This window comes from Aptenodytes patagonicus, chromosome Z (assembly GCF_965638725.1).
Source record: "Aptenodytes patagonicus chromosome Z, bAptPat1.pri.cur, whole genome shotgun sequence".
In the NCBI taxonomy this organism is placed as follows: Eukaryota; Metazoa; Chordata; class Aves; order Sphenisciformes; family Spheniscidae; genus Aptenodytes; species Aptenodytes patagonicus.
Genome location: NC_134982.1, coordinates 35,903,274 through 35,926,730, shown reverse-complemented (window position 1 = coordinate 35,926,730; position 23,457 = coordinate 35,903,274). Strand labels below are relative to the sequence as shown.

General features: G+C 39.1%; 1 protein-coding gene across 24 annotated transcripts in view; it reads left to right on the top strand.

Annotated features, from left to right (window-relative positions):
- MPDZ (multiple PDZ domain crumbs cell polarity complex component) overlaps positions 1-23,457 on the top strand; it is a 98,546-nt gene that overhangs the window by 31,125 nt on the left and 43,964 nt on the right. For 22 of the 24 annotated variants that reach the window (XM_076363088.1, XM_076363107.1, XM_076363106.1 and 19 more), the window contains 11 exons: positions 1,367-1,562; positions 2,887-2,976; positions 4,974-5,053; positions 6,294-6,440; positions 7,068-7,235; positions 8,228-8,413; positions 11,164-11,373; positions 12,987-13,103; positions 15,641-15,799; positions 18,756-19,043; positions 19,963-20,086. In XM_076363088.1, coding sequence (XP_076219203.1) covers positions 1,367-1,562; positions 2,887-2,976; positions 4,974-5,053; positions 6,294-6,440; positions 7,068-7,235; positions 8,228-8,413; positions 11,164-11,373; positions 12,987-13,103; positions 15,641-15,799; positions 18,756-19,043; positions 19,963-20,086 — 1,765 coding nt within the window. The remainder of the gene's footprint in view (positions 1-1,366; positions 1,563-2,886; positions 2,977-4,973; positions 5,054-6,293; positions 6,441-7,067; positions 7,236-8,227; positions 8,414-11,163; positions 11,374-12,986; positions 13,104-15,640; positions 15,800-18,755; positions 19,044-19,962; positions 20,087-23,457) is intronic. The other 2 variants (XM_076363097.1, XM_076363103.1) reach the window with 2 other exon arrangements.

The window sequence follows — 23,457 nt, the reverse complement described above, 5'->3', positions numbered from 1 at the left end:
CAGAGAAAGAAGAAAGTATTTTCATGCCTAAAATGTTAATTGTGTGGTGAAAATCAGGTCATGAATGCAGGAACCGTGTTTTTGTGGCTGTCATAGATCTGGCCTTGAATTTGTGCGAAGGCAGCACTAAGAACAGGTTATGGTCTCTCTCCCAGTACAAATGTGCCTGCATGTTTGTATGTGGAAGTATAGATGTTTTTTATAATGATTTAAATGCTGTGTACAAATGGCTAAAATTGATTATTTCAAAGTTTGATTTCTTCTTCTACTGCAGATGCAGAAGGAGAAGAAGATTTGAGTGACCTCAGACAAAAGAATAATAAACTTTTTAAAATAGGGTTTGCTTAAATGTGGAGGAAAAATTAAATAACCCCAGCTCATTTTTAATTATATTTAGAAGAGCACCAGAGTTGGAAGAAGTTCAGAGAGGGGCAACAAAACGATTAAGGGTCCAGGGGGAGTCATTCTTCATGCAGGAGGAATTAAAATAATGGAATATGTATGTTGTATAGATAGACTGAAACAACTACAGGAGTCAAGGAATATAGTATTGTTAGAGGTATTTCAGAGATTAAAGGTGCTGAGGGGTGAGACGGAGAAAGAATAGAATAATATGGAGTTTGCAGGGAGAAGGAGAATAAAAAGTGGAGTGTACTAGGGATAATGCGGTGAAATTGAGCAATGCCAAAGTCTTGAGTTTCAGAAGAAAACCCTGAGTTAATGAGATAATGGGGTTGCTTCAAACAGAAGAGGCCAAAATCTTGTTCTTTAGAATATTAAAATGACGGATCAGAGAGAACATCTGGCTAGCTGGGACAGTGTTTGATCAGGAAATTGGACTTCACAGTGTTCAATAGTAGACTTCACTGTGTCTGACGTTACCTGGCCTCAGAACGGCTGCGCTCTGTAGTTCTTTCTACCACAGTGGACGGATGTGTCTCTCCTCACCCTCCCCTCCCCAGCTCTCCCAGCCATGGCTGTGTTGGTTTATTCACCCAGTATTTTCTCCTCAGCGGTGGGGATGGCTGAAGTGGTTGAGCAGGCAGGCTGCACAATGTGTCCCGCACAGCATGTGCTGTGTCCTCTCCCACCTGGCAAAGCAGATCTGCCTGGCCCCACTGTGGTGGGCACCCAAAGCACTTCTCCCCAGTTTGCTGTGGTACTGGTTGTTACCTAGCTGTGGGGTACTCCAGTGAAAGTGCTTAGTGTATCCAATGTCGTTAAGTCATCCAGGTTTTTGTTCTCGTCCCTCCGCTTGCTTAGTGCTCAGGCTAACAAATGCTGAGAGCTCACCATATTATTTTGCCCTAGACATTTTTTTTTCTGTGTGGTGTTTTGCGGGCTGAAAAGCTGCTTAATCCTGCAGGTGGATGGAACAAATCTTCAGGGTTTTACTAACCAGCAAGCAGTTGATGTTTTGCGGCACACGGGACAAACGGTTCGTCTCACTTTGATCAGAAGAGGGCTTAAGCAGGAAAATCATATTCAGCCCCAGGAGGACTTCAGTGCTGCTGTTGAAAAGGACTTACTGTTCCAAACAATGGATAGTAGCACAGCCAAAGGTAATTAAAACTGGCTTTGCTTTAAAGTTGGCTTGAAACATTTTTCTTCTCAATTGCAAACTGGAAATAAAATGGGCCAGATTCATTCCGGGTAGCTATTACTGATGGCAGAGCTGCTGTACATGAGCAGAGAATTTCATCTACTATGGTTTGATTAATCTGTTAGACACAGTGGTATTACTTGCTACATTTTCAAAGTGAGTGTTGAAAGCTCTGTGCTGCATTGCACTTCTGGCTGAATTGCTTCAAGACTTTGATCCTGCAAATCTTCAAATGGTAAGAAGGCAATGAATGTTTATTTGTGCTCAAGGGTGAGAGCTGCATTCAAGAGCAAGCAAAGAGATACCCTCCACAATAAGCAAAAGCAAGTCTCAGTTCCTTTCGCTCTTGCGTGTCAGTGTCACAAGCTTGAGGTATGAGAGGAATGGCCTGTATCTAGAGGTTATTAATAATCTGATAAACTACATATGTGTACAAAGTTCAGAAGCCAATGACCAATATTAATTTTGCTGCTGCTGAGATGAGATTAGTGAAGCTTAATCTTACACTGTGCACATCTTGAAGTATATGTGCCAGATCTTGAAAGTGTTTGAACAGAGTATCTGCACAGAGGCTGGATGCACAAACAGATTTTTTTCAGCTACTTTTGTTATAGGTTGATGTCAGCAGAAGTATATCACAAGTCATAGACTGAGGCATAATCCCCACCTCGCACAAGATTTTGAATGACCCAGTAGAATGTTATCTGTATGGCATCCTCTCATTCTCACCTTTAGCAAAAATTACAGAGGAAATGCTCAGAAGGTGCTGTTTCTCCAGCCTAGAGGTGTCAAGACAGCTGACAGCCAGCAGCATACCTAACAGAACTCTGTGGTAGGAGAGGCTTTCTACAAGTGAAAAGTCTGTCAGGTATGCAGGTCTCCAAGTCTGTAGCATTTTCGTTTTTCAGTGTCAGCTTCCTGAATTGCACAAAGGAAAGAAGAGGAAGGAAAAAAATAGGTAATACAAGGGTGCTAAAGAATGTTACAGTTACATGTTTTCCAATAACTTTTCTTTCAATCATAGAGATGCAGCTACTGATAATTGTGCTTTTTTTGTCTTGTTTCATTGCAAAATTCACTGGAGAAGGCAAAACATTAACAGAAGAGAAAACGTCTTTAAAATATGGCATTTCTTGGGCCCCTCATGCCAGATTCCATTTGCCAAATATGGACTTCTCTGAAGTCCAGTGAAAAAGAGAGTCAGTGCCCTGAGGCATGCCTGTGAGCTTCATGAATATTGCAACACATAAAATAGCTGAAAAAGCTGCTTCTTCTTTTTCCAGATAACAGTGAAATAGAACAGGGCTCCCCATCACTGCCATGCAGTGCCAGTGTGGTAAATATCGGAGAGGACATGAAACAACAGGAAACAGGTTCGCAACATTTAATACTTTATTCTGTGAAAATGCACTTGGGTGCGCTTACACAAAGATCGGGTGTTTTGTGTGCCTTTCCATCTCCTCTGGGCTATGTAGCTGAGGTACAGCTAGAAAGTGAAAGTAATCATACATGTAAGCATGTACTCTTGAGTGCTGTAAGATCATTGACTGCTGTATGTCTCTGAAAATAATTATATGTTAAAGATGTCACATGAAGCAGTCCGCTTTTGCTACATGCTCAGCCCTCTTTTCAGTCTAGTTTTGTATTTCTACTCTTTTTATTCTAGTTGTGTATTAAACTTCTTCCCTTCTCATTCCCCAACATGCCTTAGCTTTCTAGCCCAGCTGCAGTTCCAGGACTTCTACCTCTTCTGATAAACTTCCTTTTCACAAATTCCTGAGCTTGCATTCATTTCAATCTGTGTTCTCTGATAATATTTGAAATTCAGTCAGTTCTGGTGCACTGATATGCTCTGACGTTTCCCATACTCCTTGTGGAAATTCTTCTTTTCTAATGGGTATTTTCCTTTCCCTCTCGAGCTGTTAGGGCCCTGTGGTGCATTTCAGAAGTCCTATGTCATGATATGTTTTCCAGATTGAGACAGCACTTGATGTGTTTCCTAACATTGCCCTGCTTCCAAAGCTAGAGGGGAACTGAAAAGCATCACCCATATGAGTTCTGTAATATGTATCTTTTCATCACTCATGCTTTCCATTATCCTGGATAGCTGAAAAAAAAAATTAACACCTTTCCTGCAGATACTGCAAGGTCTCTGCTGTGGGGAAAGTTTTGTAATATTTGAATGCCACATAACACCTGGCTTTATTTTTAGTAACGTTTCCGAGCAATGACTAGATTTAAAACACTGTCTGAGGCTGTTAGTCACTTCAAATTCTTACTAAAAGTCAGTGGGAGTTGGGAACTTAATCTTGCAATGAAGATTTTAGTCTTCGCCTGAGATGAGCATTCAGACCTGAAGAGTTTATTTTGATACTTACTGTAGGCACAGCACAGACCATGGACCTTGAATATGTAGGGTCCTGTTAAATCTGCTGTGTTTGCTGACTGTTGTATCTAAATACTGCTTTTTATTGTTTCCTGCCGTAGAATCTAAACAGTGTGAATGAGGGGAAAATGAGCAGGAGGAAATAATTTCTGTTTTTTCAGCCTGCAGATAAAATTTCAATCAAGTTAAGAGTTGCTGCAGTTTGCTGCCTAGCCTGTCATTATAGTTTTCACAGTGTCATTGCTTTTCTCCCCTCCTTCCCTTCCAATTTCATTTCTGCTCTTTAGCTATTAGAATTGTTTCTCATTGTATGTGTGCACGTATGTGAATCTAACAAAAAAAAAAAAAAAGAGATAGGGCTTGAGTTCTCTCACTAAGACCCCCTATGGCCTACAGTTTCAAAAACATCTTTTACAGTTGTGCTCATAGTTTTGAAAGTACAAAACCTCCAGATTTTGTTTGAAAACCTTCCTCGGACACTCTCTGTAAAATGCAGGGCCTGTTCAAAAGGATCAATATGCAGTATCACATAAGTAAGAATTTCGGCCATCCCCCTGAATCAATCTGATCAGCCCACATACAGTCTGGTTAACAGATGCCTGGAGTATGCACGTAACTTTTTCATTTGCCTTGTGCCCATTATCTTGTAAAGTTGCATTAAATTCACTCAACACTGAGGCTAGTTTAAGTATGTGTCCTTTCCTCCCAGCCATTCACACCAAACTTTTTGACTGAACTTCATGTCTTTCAAAATACACAGTTAGTTTTGCAGGAGGTGGGATCTAATACTATTTTGCAAGTTTCTCCTCTGGTAAACCCAAGCCCAGTGAGACAAAACAGGTTGTGTTTTCAGTCTTATTTAGGAGAGTTCTGGCATCACAGGAGTGATTGTGTAGTCTTGTGTGGTCCATATACTTTATCAGTTATAGGAATAGACAGGATGTTTTACTTTTTTGTCACAGTAATCTCAGACATAACTTTTAGATTTCCAGCTAACTACTACAGAAGCAGCAGCTACGAAGGCAAAGTGGCAGAGGATTATGGGTTCGAATTATGAAATAGTGGTAGGTAAACTTTGATTACTATTACTAACTGCCCTTTGATCTGTATTATGTTGCTAACGTACAGATACAAATATGTTTGTATTAAATTTGTTCCTTTATAAAAATCATACATATGATTCTTAATCTGTTGAGATTATTTTATTTTGATTATAAATTTTGAATATAGATACATATTTTTCTGTATTGATTTTAGCAAAATAATCACAGGCTTCTTAGGTTACTGTGCCTGTGAGTATTGTTTCACAGATTTCCTAGCTTCAAGAGGATAAATGTGTATTAGAGGAAAAAATACTATTTACGGTGAACTTCAAAGCTCCCTTCATTAGCCAGAATTTGAAGCTAATGCTTGAAATGTCCTACCCATTCTGCATCCTGAATGAATTGTTTGATGTAATGATCTAAATAATGCATAGGATATTTACTGTAGATACAGTTGAAAAGCAGTATCTGAGTTTAGGACTTTATTTCAAAATTATATGCCAGAGCTGTAGTCTCTGCAAAATTATGTATTATTAGATATATTGTTGTCATATACAGTTCCCACTTGTTTATGGTGAAGTGGTATGTGATGAAAGTTTCAGTTTTTACCTGACTGTCCCCTGATCCAAAAAATTGTCACATTTTTACACAAATGCATTGCAGAGCCTCTTCCCCATCTGGCATAGGTTATATTGGATTGGGCTGTGTTTCAGTTTCTGTGCTTAAGGGGCTTTTCTTGTTGTTCTGCTTAAGAGTCTGAAGCACCACATAAAGGCAGGTAAAAGAGTAGGTCTGCAGTGCTGACTTTCTATAAACGTGCATGGGGTGACATAGTCGTGTTACTCTGGACAGGGTGTTTTGGTCTGTTGTGGTTCCTGGATAACACTCTGTGAATCTATAACAGTAGTTTCCTTTCCAGAATAGTCTACTATTTTGTGATTGTGTAACTTTCACTAAATGTAGCCTGCAGATTTTAGGTTTTATCTGGTATTTGTTTTCCTTCTCAGTGCTTTTCATCTTACGGGGAAGTTAAAGTTGGATTCTTTCTTTTAAGCTGCAGTTTTTATTTCCCTCAGTGCTGTTGAAAAACCTAAGCTAGTAACTTTGGATGCTTTTGCAGTTTAAAAGTCTGCATTACACAGACAATATTTCTTGTTTCTCACTTCTGGAATATTCACCTCATTGTATGTAAATTGAAATGGAAAGTAACAGGTACAGATGTAAATATGTCAGAAGTAACAATTTCGTAATATTTTTTTAGGTGGCTATAGTTAACAAATTTAGTGAAAGCAGTGGGTTAGGGATAAGCCTTGAAGCTACAGTGGGACATCATTTCATCAGATCTATCTTACCGGAGGGGCCAGTTGGACGGAGTGGCAAGCTGTTCAGTGGAGATGAGCTGCTGGAAGTAAGGAAAAATACTACTTCATCTTATCCTGCATTCAGTAAGATTTTTGAGCAGTGACTTGCTTCTCACAGGTTATGACTTTGGGAATGTAGCATATGTAACTGCATACCAGCTGTAACCAGAAGTGCTTGAGCAGTCACTTCATATGTACTTATATGTATTTATATGAATGCATATGTTTACATGCATTTCTCAGCTGATAGCTGATGTTTTCAGATACAGTTCAAGGTCACCAAAAAAGAATACCTAGCAAAAGCATTAAAATTTAATAGGAATATCCCTACACGGTGAAGGGACTAAACACCTGTTTGCTTTTCTAAATCATTTTCTCATAACTAAAATGTGAATTTGGTTCACATGAATGCAAGAAACATGAAGTGACAGAGTATGTGGTGTTTGTAGGGTGGTGTCACGCAATTTATGAGACTATCCATTCAGTTCAAAACTTATCTTGGTGCTCAGTCTGAGCACCAAATTGAGCAGAAATTAAGGGTTGACAATGTCCATTAGCATGGTGTTGTTTTTTTTTTTTTTTTTTAATCAGGTGGTTGGTGGGTTGGGCTTTTGTTTTCTACCCATTTTTTGTTCATTGTACTTCTAAACACTGTATATTCTTTATTTATTGAGGTGAATGAGATCTCTTTGCTTGGAGAAAATCACAAGGATGTGGTCAATATCTTGAAAGAACTGCCTATTAAGGTGACAATGGTGTGCTGTCGTCCAGTAGCTCCCCCCATCACTCACCCAGAAGTACTGGAGAGTTTAAGTCTATCTGACGTTCAGCTCACAGAAAAGGTATTTTGTCTTAAAAAAATCACTGAGAAAATGGTCGTTTCCTTGAGAAAAAACATATAAAGTTCTCATACAAGATTAGGAAATACATTTTAATATTTTAGGACTTGGAACCAGATAAATTGAAAAAGGCAAATTATGTTCATCAACCGTACTTTAGGGCAACCAGAAGGTGTCAATCCTGGTAGTTCATGGGCAGAAATATTCTGGGATGCAGGTCTGTCTACCCAAGTACTTAACTTGTGTTCTGCAGGTAGGCCGTGGGTGTATGGCAAACTGAACTGTGTGTTCTTTAGAATCTGAATATATTTAATCTGGTTTCAAACTTTGCTTTCTGGGTTTGTGTTGTGCAGAGCTGTGTGTGCATTCACTGGCAGACAAAATTCTGCACTGATAAGTGCAAAGCTCTGGGCAGCCTGATGTACTAAATATGTAGGAATAGTCTGCCATATACTATACAAAGCAATAGCATTTGTATGAAAAGAGGCAGTTAATTCTGAGTTCTGGGCAAGGCACCAAATTCAGCTTATTGTTGCTAAGCTTTTCTATGAAACCAAGGGGAGAGAACAACATATATGTGTGTGTATGTATGTGTGTCTGTTTTCTTTCTTTAAATGTTCTGACTCCTGTCAGTGCTACTATGTTTAGATCAAGGCATATTTTTAGACATGCCGTTTAATAACAGATATTTCTGTATGTTTGAATGCATGTACTAATGAAGTTTTCTGAAGTTTTTAGTTTGACAGAAATTCCATTTTGTAAATATTTTTCCAGTGAGTACTTTCATATACTTGCAGCATAGCTATTTGGTTACAAGGATATGTGAATTCTGTGCTAGCTTTATCAGACTTGTTAACTCTGCTGAGTGCTTGCACTTTCTCTGCATTTAGAGAAACATCACTTAGTTTTTATCTTGTTCTTGGTGAACAGAGTTTTGTCTCTGCAGATTCACAGACATTTACATTTTATTGGTGAACATGCACTGTTTTTCTCAGGCTCACATAGACCTTGGATTCATTGGCTCCTCAGACACAGAGGGAACAGCTTTGGAAATAACTGACGAGGGTCAGAGTGTGGAAGAGGTGCAAAGCTCATCTTTGGCAATGTGGGAAACAGAAGTACAGCACATTGAGCTGGAGAAAGGGACTATGGGACTTGGATTTAGCATATTGGACTACCAGGTAACTTCTGCACTCCTTTCTTTGAGTAGAGGACAAAATCCTTTTTGTTGTTTGGATCTCGCAGTATGGTCTAAATACGTATTTTAAGTGTAAATGTTAATGGAAACCAAGCGATACAGTAAAGCTAAATGGATGTCACTACTGGTAGGCATCCCAATAGCTACATTACTTATTCCTCTTACTGTATTTAGACTACAAGTTCTAATGATAATGGTAATACTGGTCCAGAAAAATATGTAATCCATAATATACCAGGGGCTTCAGAAAGCTCATCTGCTAGCACCCCAGGGACAATGAATGATGTAGTCAGAATATTGAGGCATTTAGCCATGTGTTTTGCACCTGCAGTGAGGTGCTTAGGGCAAGATCCAATAAAGGACTTAGGTGCTTAAAGCAGGATTTACTCAAGTCCAGAACTGCAATTCTGAAATCCCTTGCTTAGCTGCTGTCTGTCCAGGACGTGCCTGAACATCCCTTTTCATTTTGTGTTTGACTTCAGAATTCCTGGGTATCTCAAGCTGTGATTCTTGGTGTGTCCCAGCGAACAGCTCAGTGCCTGTCTCCTGCCTGCATTTGGTCAGGATCCCAGAACAAATGTTCCTCCTGTTCCCAGTTGTCACAGTGGATAATTTTTAATCTGTTCAAAGTCAAGTAATTTCTCCCTGTGGTTTGCGTAGGCTTTTCCTCAGCTGTTTGGTGGTGCTGTAAGATGCAGTCTCCTCCCAGGTCTCTGCTGGATCTTGTCCCTAAGAATATATGCATTTGCATCTGGAGGTCACTTCCAGGTGGAAATTATGCCCGCAGGGCACTGTTTAGAATTAATCTATGCTTCAGTAGTATTTTGCATTTGCACACTGATAAAGGTGAAGAGCAGTGTAGTTTAATAATCTGAAGGATAAAGGCATAGTCAAGTATCTGTTTTACGAAACAGTGACTACTCTTTAATGTGTTACTCATGATGCTCTGCAGTGAGACACCATAGCTGAGCCTGAGTATTTGGAGTCCACGTCAGCACAAAATAAAGCACGTTTTTGCTTCAGCTTCTTCTGAAGCGTTGACACAAATGGTGGTTGCCTATGTGGTTAGTTACTGAATTTTGTTTATGGATGGTAATACTGAAGGGTTGTGGGAAGTACCTTAAATTGTTTCATATATTTTGCAAATATGAGTTTGATTATATCCTACAGCTGTAGTCAGCGTTCTGAAACTTACCTTTTTTTTTGATGTTATATTTGTGATTTTTCCTATGTTCTCTCCTTTGAGATGTGGCTAAAACATTTCATTTTGTCACTGAAGTTTCTGCTTTCATCTAAGACTGTGAACAATAAGTTTACAGTGAGATTTATCTTCATATTTTGCTGTTTCCATCAAATTTTCAATTAATTTTCAATGAACAGTGACTGAAGTTAAGGACAGTTATGTTCATACTCATACATTCCTCATGTTTTCTACAATAGCAGGCCTGTAGGAAAGTCTATGTAATTTCTTAACCCAGGGAAGACTATCACATACACTAGAGAGGTGATTTTTTTCAAAAACTATGTCATGCAGTGTCATCTAAAGTGACAGTGTAAATACTTGTTGTTAAATTAGGGAGGAAGATGTCAGTGTTAGGGCTTAAGCACTATCTCCAGCAATGCTAGTTGTATTTCCACTTGTGAAGTGTTTTATTGCTCTATGGCATTCTTACTGCATTAACTGCCATGAAGTGCTAAGGGTCTTCTTGGTGTCCTTCCCTCCCTCCCTCCCTCCCTCCCTCAATGCCTCTCTCTCACACTAGCTTTCATCAGCCTCCAAGTCCTGTGGTTTTGGGTGCTGCCTTGATGGTGTGCATCCTCTCAGGTGTATATCTTGGCATGGGAACTTGTTATAGTTGGATGCCAGTTTGTAGATGTTTCTTTTCTCTTCCTTTTGCTATCAGTAAAGCTGGTACATTATTACATTTCTTGTTTTTTTCTGTGCATGCACTCAAGTGCATTCCCATGTGTTGGAAGTATTGACATGTAATGATGTTCCTTGTGAATGTAGTTCTATAAGAATCATGCAAGTGTGTGCACCTGTGATAATTGTTATAACAGAATCTGTTCTTAGTATTTGATGGTGGCATTTTTATAAAAATCAGTGTGTTGAAGGATGGGGACTTCAAAGCAGTTTTCTTTTTTAAAAGCAAACGCCAGTTTGTTGTATCTTCTTGATTAGAGTGCTGTGTTGGTATGTTCCTGTCTCCCATAAAGTGTTTAATTAGTTATGCACTGGGACTTGCCCCTTAAAAAGTGCTTTCTCAGCTGAGCAAGATGTGGTGCCATGAAGTATAAGAGAGTTATTGAAAATAAGCCCTTTGTTCTGCCAGAGTGCCCTAGGCTGCACTGCCCAGCTGTATTCCCAAACCACTGAGTGTAAGGGAGGATGAAGTCTGCAACGCTGTCATTGCAGTAGGAAGTATTTGAATTTCTGGTGTGTAATTACTCATTACAGTATGAACAGCACTCTGCAATTTAGCACTATTTTATGCTGGAGATATATGATGGGACATCACCTAGAAAAGAGTAATAATTTTCACATTTAAGAACTAAAAATAGGTGGAAGTCTAAACATATGGGCAGTATGGACAGGAGGGTATGTTCCTGCTGAGGGTTCATCTGGAGCAGAGCTCCAATTTTTTTAATAACCCAACTCTGCATAAAAATTAGCCTCTCAAGACATAAAAGAATAAATAAAATGAAATGTTTTTCTTCGTTTTATTTAATTAGGATCCTGTTGATCCAGCAAACACCGTAATTGTGATTCGCTCATTAGTTCCTGGGGGTGTGGCTGAGCAAGATGGCAGACTTCTTCCCGGAGATCGGCTTATGTTTGTCAACAATATCAACTTGGAAAATGGCAGCTTGGAGGAAGCGGTACAAGCACTGAAAGGAGCCCCAGCAGGAACAGTTAAAATAGGAGTTGCCAAACCACTGCCTGTAAGGATTTGGGAATTTGATGGGTACTTTTCATGTAATTTAAGCTGGTACATGATGATCCTGACTTCTGCATACACTTTTGTGTGCTTTGGGGTACAGCTGGGTGGCTCAAAACATCCAGAAACTGTCTTTAACAGATTCCTGTATCTCCTTGCATAGAGGAGTGGCCTGTCTAGTGTATGACTGGTGTAGTGATTGCAGGACCTATCACACCTGCCTTGCAGCTGAGAAAACAGTGAAGCATCTTGCAACCAGCACAGTCTTTCAGGGCTGCAAGTTGCCAGGCATAATTTTGTACACTTTACAAGATTCTCTGAATGTGTGAGATGGTGACACAAAGTCAATTTTTTGTAGTTTGCCTGGAATTTGCCTGTTCCTTTGCTTTGCAAGGTATAGTACATATGCAGTCTTTGTATTTAGACTGCACACTTTATGTTTAAAGAATGGTGAGTAGTCTTCACTTCATATACCTCAAACTGGTTATTTTAGTATAGCCATAAATAATTTCAGGCTAGATTTTAGAAGGTAGTCTGTAACAATTAGAAGAATGAGGTTGTAGGAGGCCTAGGGTTACCGAGATAGCATGTCAGTAAGGATGCTAGTGGACTAGTGTCCCTGGTGTGTTAAATTCAAATCAGTTTATACATACAAAGAAGATACCTTTCACTATATTTGTAAGCCCAAGTGCAGTGTTTGGGGTTCATTTTTGCTTTTCATTAAATGGTAATCTTGTGATCCTTGTGGATGCAGATACCAAATTTTCATTCTTAGTGGATCTTTGTGGAGAGGGTAGGAGGGAATGGCTGATGTTTAAGTTACTAGAAACTTTCCTTTTCATAGTAAGAGGGTACTTTTTTAACTTGCTTTGTTAAATTCGTTTTTTGTAGTGGAGACTCTGTGTTACGCACTAAAATGTCTTGCAAATGAATATTTTCCTACTTAAGAAGATGTCACTCTAAAAGAGAAAATACGTGGGGGTTTTGTTTCTGTTCCCAGCATTTTGTAAACATTCAGCATTTGCACTTTTAATATTTCATGTATTATACTTGCCAATTAATTAAACATAGTGAATAATCACTGGCTTCTTTGCAGTACTGGACGAATGCACCTAGCATCAAATTATGTTGGAAAAAGCTGCTGGTTTTTAGTTAGAATTGTGTTTTGTCCTCCTGAGGCTGTTCCACCCAGTAGATACAATCATAAAACGCAGACAGTGGACGCAGCCTTCCTGCCTGCTAACAAGATTACTCTGCGGCTAGCAAGGTTGTAAAGGCCTCTGCTGTTAGGCTTTTTCCCTGGTGGCAGCTCTGATGGCAGTTTTAGTATATGTTTAATAAGAGCAGAAATTGAAAATGAGTTTAGACTCAGCTGTGGGCTCTGTGGTATAGCTGGATAGGCCTTTTTCATTACTTGGGGATGTAAAATGAGATGTGAAGCTGAATCAATTCAGGTAAATTTGAAAAAAAACTACCTACCCAACACTGTGACTGTGATTGACATGAACTCTTTGCTGCATTTGGAATTCATTTGCCTCTCTAAACCCACACACATAACGCACTGCACGCCCTGTGTCCTGGCCACTCATCCAACTCAGAGCTTCGTTCTTTCTGCAGCTTTCACCAGAGGAGGGCTATGTCTCTGCTAAGGAAGATTGCTTTTTCTACACTGCCCAGTCACTTGAGGAGGAGGGGCCAGCTGATGCAGCCCTCTTCCATGCTGAGCTGGCTCTGGTTAGTGGCCCAACTTACAAAAGATTTCTTAAGTCTTTGCATTTTGTAATGAAAGGGGTTGCTTTGTCACTGTTCGTGCTTATTTTTTAGTGTTTACTGTCACCACATTACTCATCCACCATAGCTGGGATGGATCCCCACATGGTAGAAACTGGCATCTGGAGATTTTGGCTGTGTGCATGAGCTGTGAATCTGGCCTATAATATGTTAGTTTCTGGGAAAAAAGGAAGTATTTTGCTGAGGTTTTCAAAAGTGCATGGCTGCCCACTTCTCCTTGCATGCACGGAGTATCCCTTTGAAAATCTCACCTTGTGTAGAGAAATGCTCACGTGCTTATTTTGTAAATAAATCTGTCTGCCTATATATCATAATACATCACTTCTCTACCTTTAAAAGTTTTTGGAACTCTCTTTTTGCATGTAAGCCAGCCTTAAAAGGAATGCTGTCTGTCTTCAAAAGCTGCCAATGCTTCCTCCTAATAGTATTCTTTAGACTTCAGCATCAATCGGTGATTATGAGATCTGCAAGGTCAAAAGGTGTTCACTTGTACAAACAATGCGTCTTACCTGAGCATTCAGTGCCTTACATAGCCCAGAGTTTACCAATAAGAACTCAGATGAAAAAGACAAAGGAAATAGGACTCTACAAAAAACCCCCCAAGCCCCCAAAAAACAGAATATAAATATATTCCGAGTGTGTCTTCTAATGTTTATTTGTACTGATCTGGGCCTGATATTGAAGTTATTTGGCCCTCATTTTCTGGGGATGAGTAGAGAAGCAGTTTCTACTAAACACCAGAACTTAATTCATTAGAAAAAAACCAAAACCAAACAAAAAGCTGAAATGGATTCCTTCAAGGCAAAACTCTCTGAATTACTGATTCCAGTATGTTTGCTATTTTTTCACATTTGCAAATGACAACCTGGTTTTAATAACTTGCTTTTAAACAAGACTGCCTGTTTTTTCTTCTGCAGTTTGTTACCTTGGTACAGTAGTTAGGTAATAGGGTTTGCCTTATTCTATTCATTGAGAAGAAGTATGAAGAAGCCAGATTATATATTGTAAATATCTTTTAATTAAAGATGGGTTGAAGATCAGATTAAAACTTTAAGTATTTAAAAATTTGACTTCTATGTGATTCATACAAAAAATTAAAATTGTGAAAGAACAATGAAATATATGGCAGATAATAATATGGTTAAATTGTCAACTCTGTCAGCTGTCAAATGTGCAAAATATGAAATTGAATGTGCCATCACCCAGTTAAAGATGTGTTTGCAGAGTGCACTCATGAGATACTGTTTTTCATAGATAAATCTACATTCATATTCTACAGGTCTGTCCCCATTTTTCACAATCCTTTTTTTAGGGCATAGCTTCAGTAACACTAGTCTGCATTTTCCAGAAGATGGGCTGAGAGTAAGTTACACCAAAGGAGCAGTTTGAATTAGTTGTTAAGTCTTTAGGGTTGAGACAATAAAAAATGGATCATTTGTACCCCAAAAAGGAATCAGTATGTTGAATCATTGCAGATTGTTGCTATTGCTGTTGTGAATCTGACATAATAAATTCATAGTATGATTAATCACAGAGGCTGAAAAACAAGACTTAGATCCCATCTCTGCATATGGGTTCACTTGGCTGCTTCATACAAGTTTATGGCACGGTCATGGCTCTGAACTCACTGATCATTTTTGTTAGCATACACTGCTTTCTTGAGCTCTGCCAGGGGAGAAGAAATTGTAATCAAAGTGTAGTATGTGAAGCACCATAAATTAAGTCTTGTAGGACTTAATTTTATTCTAGTATTTGAAAGTATATGAGTTTTGAAAAAATTATATTTCATTTAAGAAAAAAAAGGCAAAAAATACTGCCCGTGTCCATGTCTGGAACTCTTTCTAAAATTTCATTTTTCATGTAAGACAGGATAGTTGTCCATATTAATCTTCTTGTCAAATGCAAAATATTTTGGAAATCATAAAAAATCATGTCATAAATGTTTCTTATAAATATATTGGAAAGCATTGCAATTTCCAGAAGATTATTTTTCATACCCTTTTAAAAACAACCGAACCTATGAAATTGGGTGGAGGGAACATTCCTGACAGGTGGCACTAAGTGAAGCTCATTGTTTTTTCAGTTCTGATTCTTATAAAAGAAAATTAAAAAGAAAAAAAAAGCCTTAAACAAATCAAAATTTTGACACCAGGGAGTACAGCAGAATTCTCCTAACACCTTGTACTTCTGTTAACAGGCATCAGCCTACCTCAGCCCTGCAACTCATTCCAGTTGAGACTCTCACTTTGCTTCAGATACTCTTTGCAACCTCTGAAGATGTAGTAACATGAATTGTAACTGGAAGCAGATTTTTTTCCTACTGTGCTGTGCAAATATAACTTCAATGTAAAACATGGAGGGGGGGAAAAAAAAGACGGAAAGTGTCAGTCAGTATATAGCGGCTGAGGTGCATGTGTTTGGGGCTTATGTGGTGTGAAGGTAACAGATAGCCTGGCTGATTGAATTGCTTTTGTTGTTAGGTGGACTCCGGCGAGGCAGATCTAGCGGATGAGTCCACCTTTGAATCGCAGTATTCGCTGGAGAGTGACGTCTTCCAGGCTTCAATGATAGCTCTGCATGGCAGTGCCTGTAGCGGTGAGCTGAACTACAGCTTCTCTCTTCCATTGTCAACTCCCAAGGTAAAAAGGAGGATGGTTTTATTGATGGCAAACTTTGATTATAAGTGTGAAAAGGCTGTTTTATTAGATACAGATGTTTTATGTCATCCTGGTTCATTACCAGATTGAAGTGCAGTTTTGTTTAGGGTAATACTGGTGTCTTTCAGATGTGTGTGTTGAAGAGAGAGGCAGCTAGAAGGTTGAAAGCTTGGATTTGTGTTTTGTATAGCCAGATAAAGTATGGTGAGATGTTTGTAGTGTTAAAGCTGAGGTGAGCATTCTGCTACAAAAATTTAATCGTTTTTACTTCAGAGCATAGTAAAGAGTGGTAACACAAAATAAGTGCGTTATTCTACAGTATTTTAGGTATGAAAAGCAAGAGTAAATTTTCATCCTAAGCTTTGCTTTTATGCTTCATAGTTAGTATGTTTGCTAATTCATTTACTGTGTTCTTGAATGAAATGTTCATAATGCTACTGTAATTAAAAGTAAATCTGTAAATATCAAACCTCTGATTACTAATAATTTCTATTTAAAGTCAGTAAATGAAGATAAGTTCTTTAAGAGTATTACAAAGATCAGTATCTTTTTTCTTCCTGGTCACATACCCATAATGACTTGATTGTTTGTGTCAGAGTTGGTGTTTTGTTTCTCTCCATGGTTTTTCATGCTCCTTTTTCTTGGCAATCTATAGATTTATTTTGCTAATCCAGAGTCTTCCAAGTCATTTCTTCTAGCAGTCATCTTTGAAAACAACATTGTAGGGATTTCTTCCAGGGTTTGCAGTCTGTGATCTTGAATAGAGTAGCTGCTGCTTTTTCCTCCACACCTGAGCTGCAGTAACTCCCTTTATCCCTTCTGAAATACGTTCAGCCCTTACGAGGCACTGGTTGGAAAGCTAAATTCATCTTCTAATGGTTTCTCCTAATCCACAGAAGAGCACATGTCTGCTGTGCCAGTGGGACAGATTGCATTGTTTAACTCTGTAATTGTTACTTAAACCGATTATGCGTTTTGCAAGCTGAGAAGCATTTTATGAGATAGAGGCTGGATTTACATTATATGCCATGTTGAGGCTCTAGAAAGTCTTAAGTTATTTTCAGCATTGACTTAGAGATGGCTTCGGTTTACATGTTTTTTTTAAAGACTATGGTCCTGACTTTTCAGTGTTCCTCTCTGTGCACCAGTATGAAGTGAGTATTAAGTTCTTATCAAGTAACATTTTATACTCTGCAGTTGTGAGTGACTTCACAAAGTAAACATAGCAAGAAAATCTGTTCATAAAAGAAGACTTTTGAAGCAAGTGAAGTGCAGTAAAAATGAAAAAATTGCTATTAGATGCTATGAGGAATGCAGAGGTATTTCAGCTATTTCTGACTGCAGGACAGTTGACAGGTTCTGAATGCCTTTGGTGTCACTTTTAAAATAGGTGATGAAAAAAAATACCTAAAGTCAAAGTAATGTAAATGAGGCCACATGTTGCTGTAGTTAGAAATTCCTGAAATTGTGTTTGTCTTCAAAAATTACGGCATTGGCTTTTCTTTAAGTGAAACAAAAATAAAAATGGGCATATGCTGCAACTCTTAATATGTATATATAGCATATGGATTAAATGTTGAGTACAATCTGGGTCTTGTTTTCACTGATTTGAAAATAGATACAAAACGGACTTAAAAGTAGATGTCCCAGCTTTCTCTGAAACCTAATGGAATAATTTAAATATAGTCCTGGTGTTCTGTTCTCCAAAAGGTAGGAAGTTATTTCATTGGTTACATCATGCAGATTAGTTGTATTTAGGCTTTGCTCAATTATCTTAGATGTTATGTAAACCAATTGTTTACAGGTGAACCTTTTTTGATGATTGTCTGGGGACAGAGCAAGCATGTACGTACTTCATGAAAGATGAGAAAACCTAATTCTAAGGTCCTTGATACACAATGTTGCAAAATATCCCAAAATCCTGGGAAACATGTTTTCCCCACTGTTTCGAAAAGCAATAGAAGAATTAGTAGGACCAGTGGATAACAGCTAATACAGATAGAGGTAGACGTTCTTGTGACTACATTTACTACATGTCAGAGAAAAATCCCTGACACTGATATAAAGCCTGTAAGTCCAATCTCCAAGTCCTTGATATATCTTTCTGATATCTAATGGCCTACATGTTTTGAAAACTACTTATTTTGAAAGCTGAGCTAGAGAATATTTGAAGATTTTTTTTCAGAATGTGATTATTGAAATTCCTTAAAATATTTGAAATGCAGGACCTTGGAATCTTGAAAGTCTGAACACATTTTTTGTAGAGAACTTAATCCTAGTACGGCAGCCATAATCGATACACTTGCAATAAGTACTAGCTGATAAGCTTCTGTAGCTGCATCATTGTATTTCATTGTTGTCACAGTTCAAAACCTCCATGTTCATTTTTTGCTGAGATTTGACTGAGTTTTTACTTTTCCGTCTTTGTGTAGAAGGGGTATCTAAATACGTTTCTACTCAGTTAAATGGATGATTAGATTGCATGCTTATTGTCTGAACTGTTTGAAATTGCTCTTTGCTTCTAAGTGTTTTGAAAGGAAAGACCTTGATCTTTCAAAGTTCTTCTACCTGAGAAAAACAATTGGATACTTTAATTTTAATAACTTGTGGAGTTATGTCTAGTTTGAGAATGTGTGAATGGACATTACTTTGTTGAAGTTAGTGGAGATTTATTGATGAGTGCCAAATTAGAATTTGGCCTTCAGCAGTAACTTTATTTTCAATGATTTCTGGTATTTTAAAACAGAAGGAATTGTCGGAGGAATCAAGTAAATTTTATAGTAAAATGCCCGTAGGGATCTACTGAAGACACTGATGTTACAACAAATATGTTTAAATTCTGTGAGATTATTTTCTGTTTCAGATTTTAGCATGAAATGTACTTTTTAATTATACTACAAAAGAATGTTGATTGTTCATTGTCTCCTGTGTTTAACAGTCTGTTGGAGAGGAATGTTCAAATGCTGCAGCTGATTTCCGTGTATCTGACAAGAACCTGTACAACATGGATCTGAATCAGAGAGAGAGAGAGCAAAAGTCCGTAGTGGGCAATAGCCTGGAAACTGCAACTGGTTTTACTAAAAAGGATCTTCTGCCTCTGGATGTTTCGGATATCAACCAAAATGAAGGCGAAAACACAGCAACATGGACTGGATCTCAGACAACAGCAGAAATTGCACTAAGTACAAGCCTTGATACTACCATGCAGCTTGATCCCACTGGAAAAGTAAAGATTTTTTTTTTTAAATAATAATTAAAAAAACCTACAGAAAGGTCATATTAAAACATAAAATCTCTTGGAGAAATTGACTGGTCAACAGCCATGTATGGTTGGTTGATTATAAATGTCCATCAGATGTGGTAGCTCACATCAAAACTTACAGATTTAGACCTACCCAAAAGAGGAGATAATTTATGGCGTCAAGACAGATAGTCATCTCCCAGAGATTGGCGATACAGGGGTATATAAAAGTCTGCTCATGCCTCACAGCAGTAGACACTGCTGGAACACAGTGTACCTGTTGAGCAGGCCAGGGGGCTTTTCTTATCCCCTCTTAACCTCTGCAGAGGCATGGGCACAAGGAGGAGGTGCACAGCTGGGAACCAGGCCTGGGAAGCCAAGGGGGAGTGGTGTGAAAGACTTGCATCCTCAAGTTTGCGCAAGCCTCCAGAGTTCAGCTCACAAACTGTCCTGCGATGCCACAGTGTGCAAACATAATATTCCTTTATATGGCAGTCACTGTGACATGTGTTTCTTTTTTCTTCCATTCAGTGATTTATTAAGAAATTCTTAAAAGAGCTGCAATTTCTTACAAGATTTGTTACTTTAGCACTGGCAGGTTGTCAGACATCTGTGGTGAACGAGTCTGAGAGCCCTTGAATTCATCCCACTATTAAGAGTGTAACTGATGTCCTTAAATTAAAAGCATACTTTATGGTAGATTTTCTATATTACCTGAATGAAAACAGAAACCTCATGTATGTCGGTTTAATCTTTGATGGACTGACTTTTCCAATGTCAGTATAAGGAATCTGTATTAATTACGTGCCTAGGTTTTGTGTAAGGTAAGAAGAGTTGAGGTCAGTATGTCCAATCGTATTTTTATCTCGGTATTCTGAACTGATGTTATTTTCCCTTGTGTTAGGATCAAGTGCTTTTAGTGGAAAAGAGATGCCCAGTATCTTTGGAGGGAAGTTCCACAACCCCAAATTCAGTCAAAAACATGTATGAGAAGACTATCACTATTGCAAAAGGCAATTCAAGTCTAGGTAAGGTAGCTAATGTTTTTTGTAACCTGTTCAGGAACATGGCTGTCTGTTTTTCTCATATGTTTCCTGTTTTATTACTACTTTCTTTAGTAAAGACTAAATATTTTCCTTTTAGTGGGGAAAGCATAACAGGATATTCATTCTTTGCTGCTCCTGCCCTGTTTGGCTGTGATGGCAGTGGATCCATTTGCTGTCACACTGAACACAAAAGTAAAGTGTCCAGTCTCACTGAGAAATTTTTTTTCCCCGTACAGGAGTTCATTCATTCCTAAATGTTAACAATTTTAATACGTTGGTTTTTGATGTCTATACATTTATATAATGTAGTGGAAAAATGAGATATAGCCGAGGAATGCTGTAGAAGAACACTTTGGTCAAAGAGCTGCAGACTAGACTTTCACATGTATGTAAATACAAAATGATCTTTCTTTCTGAGGATGGTCAAAAGGGTCTAAACAAGCTGTTCACTTCCTTGCTACATATTTGTACTTGTATCTTAAGTGCCTCAGTATTTCTGAAAATCAGATCATTGATACATTTAATAGGTAATGTTTTTAGCTCAATCATAGAATAGTTTGGGTTGGAAGGGACCTTTAAAGGTCATCTAGTCCAACCCCCCTGCTGTGGGCAGGGACATCTTCAACTAGATCAGGTTGCTGCTCAGAGCCCGGTCCAGCCTGACCTGGAATGTTTCCAGGGATAGGGCATCCACCACCTCTCTGACAGTATCTCAATGATATTATCATTTTGTAGAGAATTTCAGGATTTTAAATATCTGCAATCTGCAACTTCCTGAGCATACTGGCTAGAGGCACATTTTGAAGCAAACAGGCACAACAGATGGAAACATTTTTCTGTGTCCTCTCCTGGTCTCTGGTGCAGCCCTGGGCAGTGTGAGGGGGAGCACAGGGGTAGCATCCTCTCAGTCCAGTTCCCAGATCCAGGATGGGGGAGGCTTTGTGGTGGGAGGCAGTGGGTGCTCCCCTCCTGTTTGTGGCTGGTGTGTTCATTTGCTTTGGTTTAGGTTCCTCGTGCCGTTTCTTCCGGCCAACGGCACGTCCTTGAAGACTCTCTGGTGTTGGTAGGGCAGGAGTTTGTGTGGGCACTGGCTGTTTGCAGTGACTCCGCGAATACTTTAAGATGGGCTGTCCACAGAAAGCACCTTGAAGGCAGCCCACGGGCCCCTTGCTCATAAACAGCCACCACTCAGGACTCCCTTGCTGCGCAGCGGTGGGTGGGGCGCTGGGATGCTGTGATTCAGTGGGCGCTTCCGCCTGGAATACACTGCCCTCTGATGGCTGGATGCTCAGTCTGCCCCATACCACCTTCTCCTTCATGATACAGCCAGCCTCCAAACTGGATTGGGAGCTGATCTGGTTTAAAATCAGCCTCCCCAAAATATAAAGCTGTAGGCAAGGCTGATGTGGATGTAAGTTTTGGCTTTAATTGGTGTGAGGTACTTGGGTAACTACTGCCTTTACTGGCCTCATTGCCAGGCTGTATAAGGTGCAAGTCACAGTGCAGTTCCAGGCATTTGGATTTTGTTAAAAAAGTTTTGTTTGCAATAAAACCTTAGCTCAGTGGAGCAGTGTTTTTCATGTATGTCTATAAGCATTTTAAGTGTAGTGAACATACAAAGCAAATTTCATGTCAAGCGTAACAGAGCATAGAAATACAAACTTGGAGCAGGGTGCACGTTGGCAGACATTACATGCATGAAAAGTAAGACTGGCCTCTCACGTATACATAGTATGAATGTGAATAATGCTTTCTCCTGGCTTTTAACTGTAGTCTTTTTCTTCCAGTCTGTGTGTGCTCTGGCCTGGGAAGCTGCCTGGGCACAGTGACCAATTTATACACATGACTGCACTGCTTTTAACTTTCATTTTTACAAAAGGAGCTAAATCAAGAGCTGTGAGCAATGTTGAAAGCTGCAGCTGCTTCAATTATTTCAGTTGAGAACTGGCACTTGTTTTTTCCTTTTAAATGGTGTCACCCATAACTTGCAACAGCTCCTCAAATCCAGCCACAGCTGGAGCTCTAACCTTTTGCTTGTGATTTTTAAAAGGTAAGAGGACGGAGCACCCACATGCAAGAAGAGCTGAAATGCCATTGTCCTGTGCGATTCATTTGGCAACTTGACAGTGGCATTTGCATTTTTAACCTGAAACTGTATCTTTCCAAAATGTGACATCAGCCTTGCAGATCTGTTGTAATGAAGATGTCAGCATAGAAACTGGGGTGATGTTTTTCTAAAGTGCTATTACACTAGCCTCGGTAATACTGTTGCTGGTTACTGGCTTAACCAAGGAGCAAAGTTAGGTTCAGAATTCCAAACTACATTTTGTCTGTTTCGGTGACAGTTTGCTTTTCTGTGCACGCTGCTTGTATTCTGGTGGAGACCACTCTGTTGCAGAGTTGTGTTTACATTCAGATCTGACTGAGTAACCTGTGTGAGCAGATCTGTCAAGAGATGGTTGTTGGAAGGAGTATGGGAGTGTAAACGCTGGGGCGCCCGCCCTAGGATGGCATCTGTAAATGCCATCTGTGATGTGCTCAACATTGTAACATTACTAATCTGAGGGGTAGGTGACAGGCAGTTTACCTCTACTTTTTCTAATAGCAAGGCAATAAATCAGTGGCATTGTGTGTCTGTATCACAAGTCTGATACACCCATGTTTAAATTACGCCTGACCACAGCTGACATCGTTACCTGGCAAATCATAAATATAAATCTCCAGTCAATGGTAACACCATATTCTTTCATCAGTTTAATATAAAGTGCCATCATGAAGATGGGTTTTGCAGTTTTTCCAAAAGATAAACCTTGACTTCCACATACCAAAGTAGACAGGTAGATGTATTCCTGTGTCTAAGAAGCTTATTGGGCAGTTCCTTGCTAGTTAGGGCCACCTTCTCATACTTTAGACAGCTATGTTGATCTCAACGACAAGTGGGTGTGAGGAGCCAACACTATTAAGAGATTTTTATTTTCTGGAAGAAGTCCTGGAAGAAGCACAAATGAATATCTGGATTAGTGTTGTTCTTTAAATGGTTACAGTATTTTATTTTTTTTCTCTGAGACAAATATATAGGCAGATGTTTGTATGGTTGGCTGAGTCTGGGTAGCCTGGAGCTTACAGCTGCCTTCTAAAATCTGTTCAGCCAGTCTGTCTCCCAAGGTCTAAGGTCACAGAGTAAAGTGTTCAGTCTCTGTCTTCTGTAGCCATGTTTGTATATAAATGGTTAGAATTTTTTCATAGTCAGTATCCTTGGAGGTTTTGCTCTGGGTAGCTACGTTCCTTACACTCACAGTCTGGACAATAAGGTAAGGGCTTGCAGACATACAGCTGCACTACCAGTGCTTGTT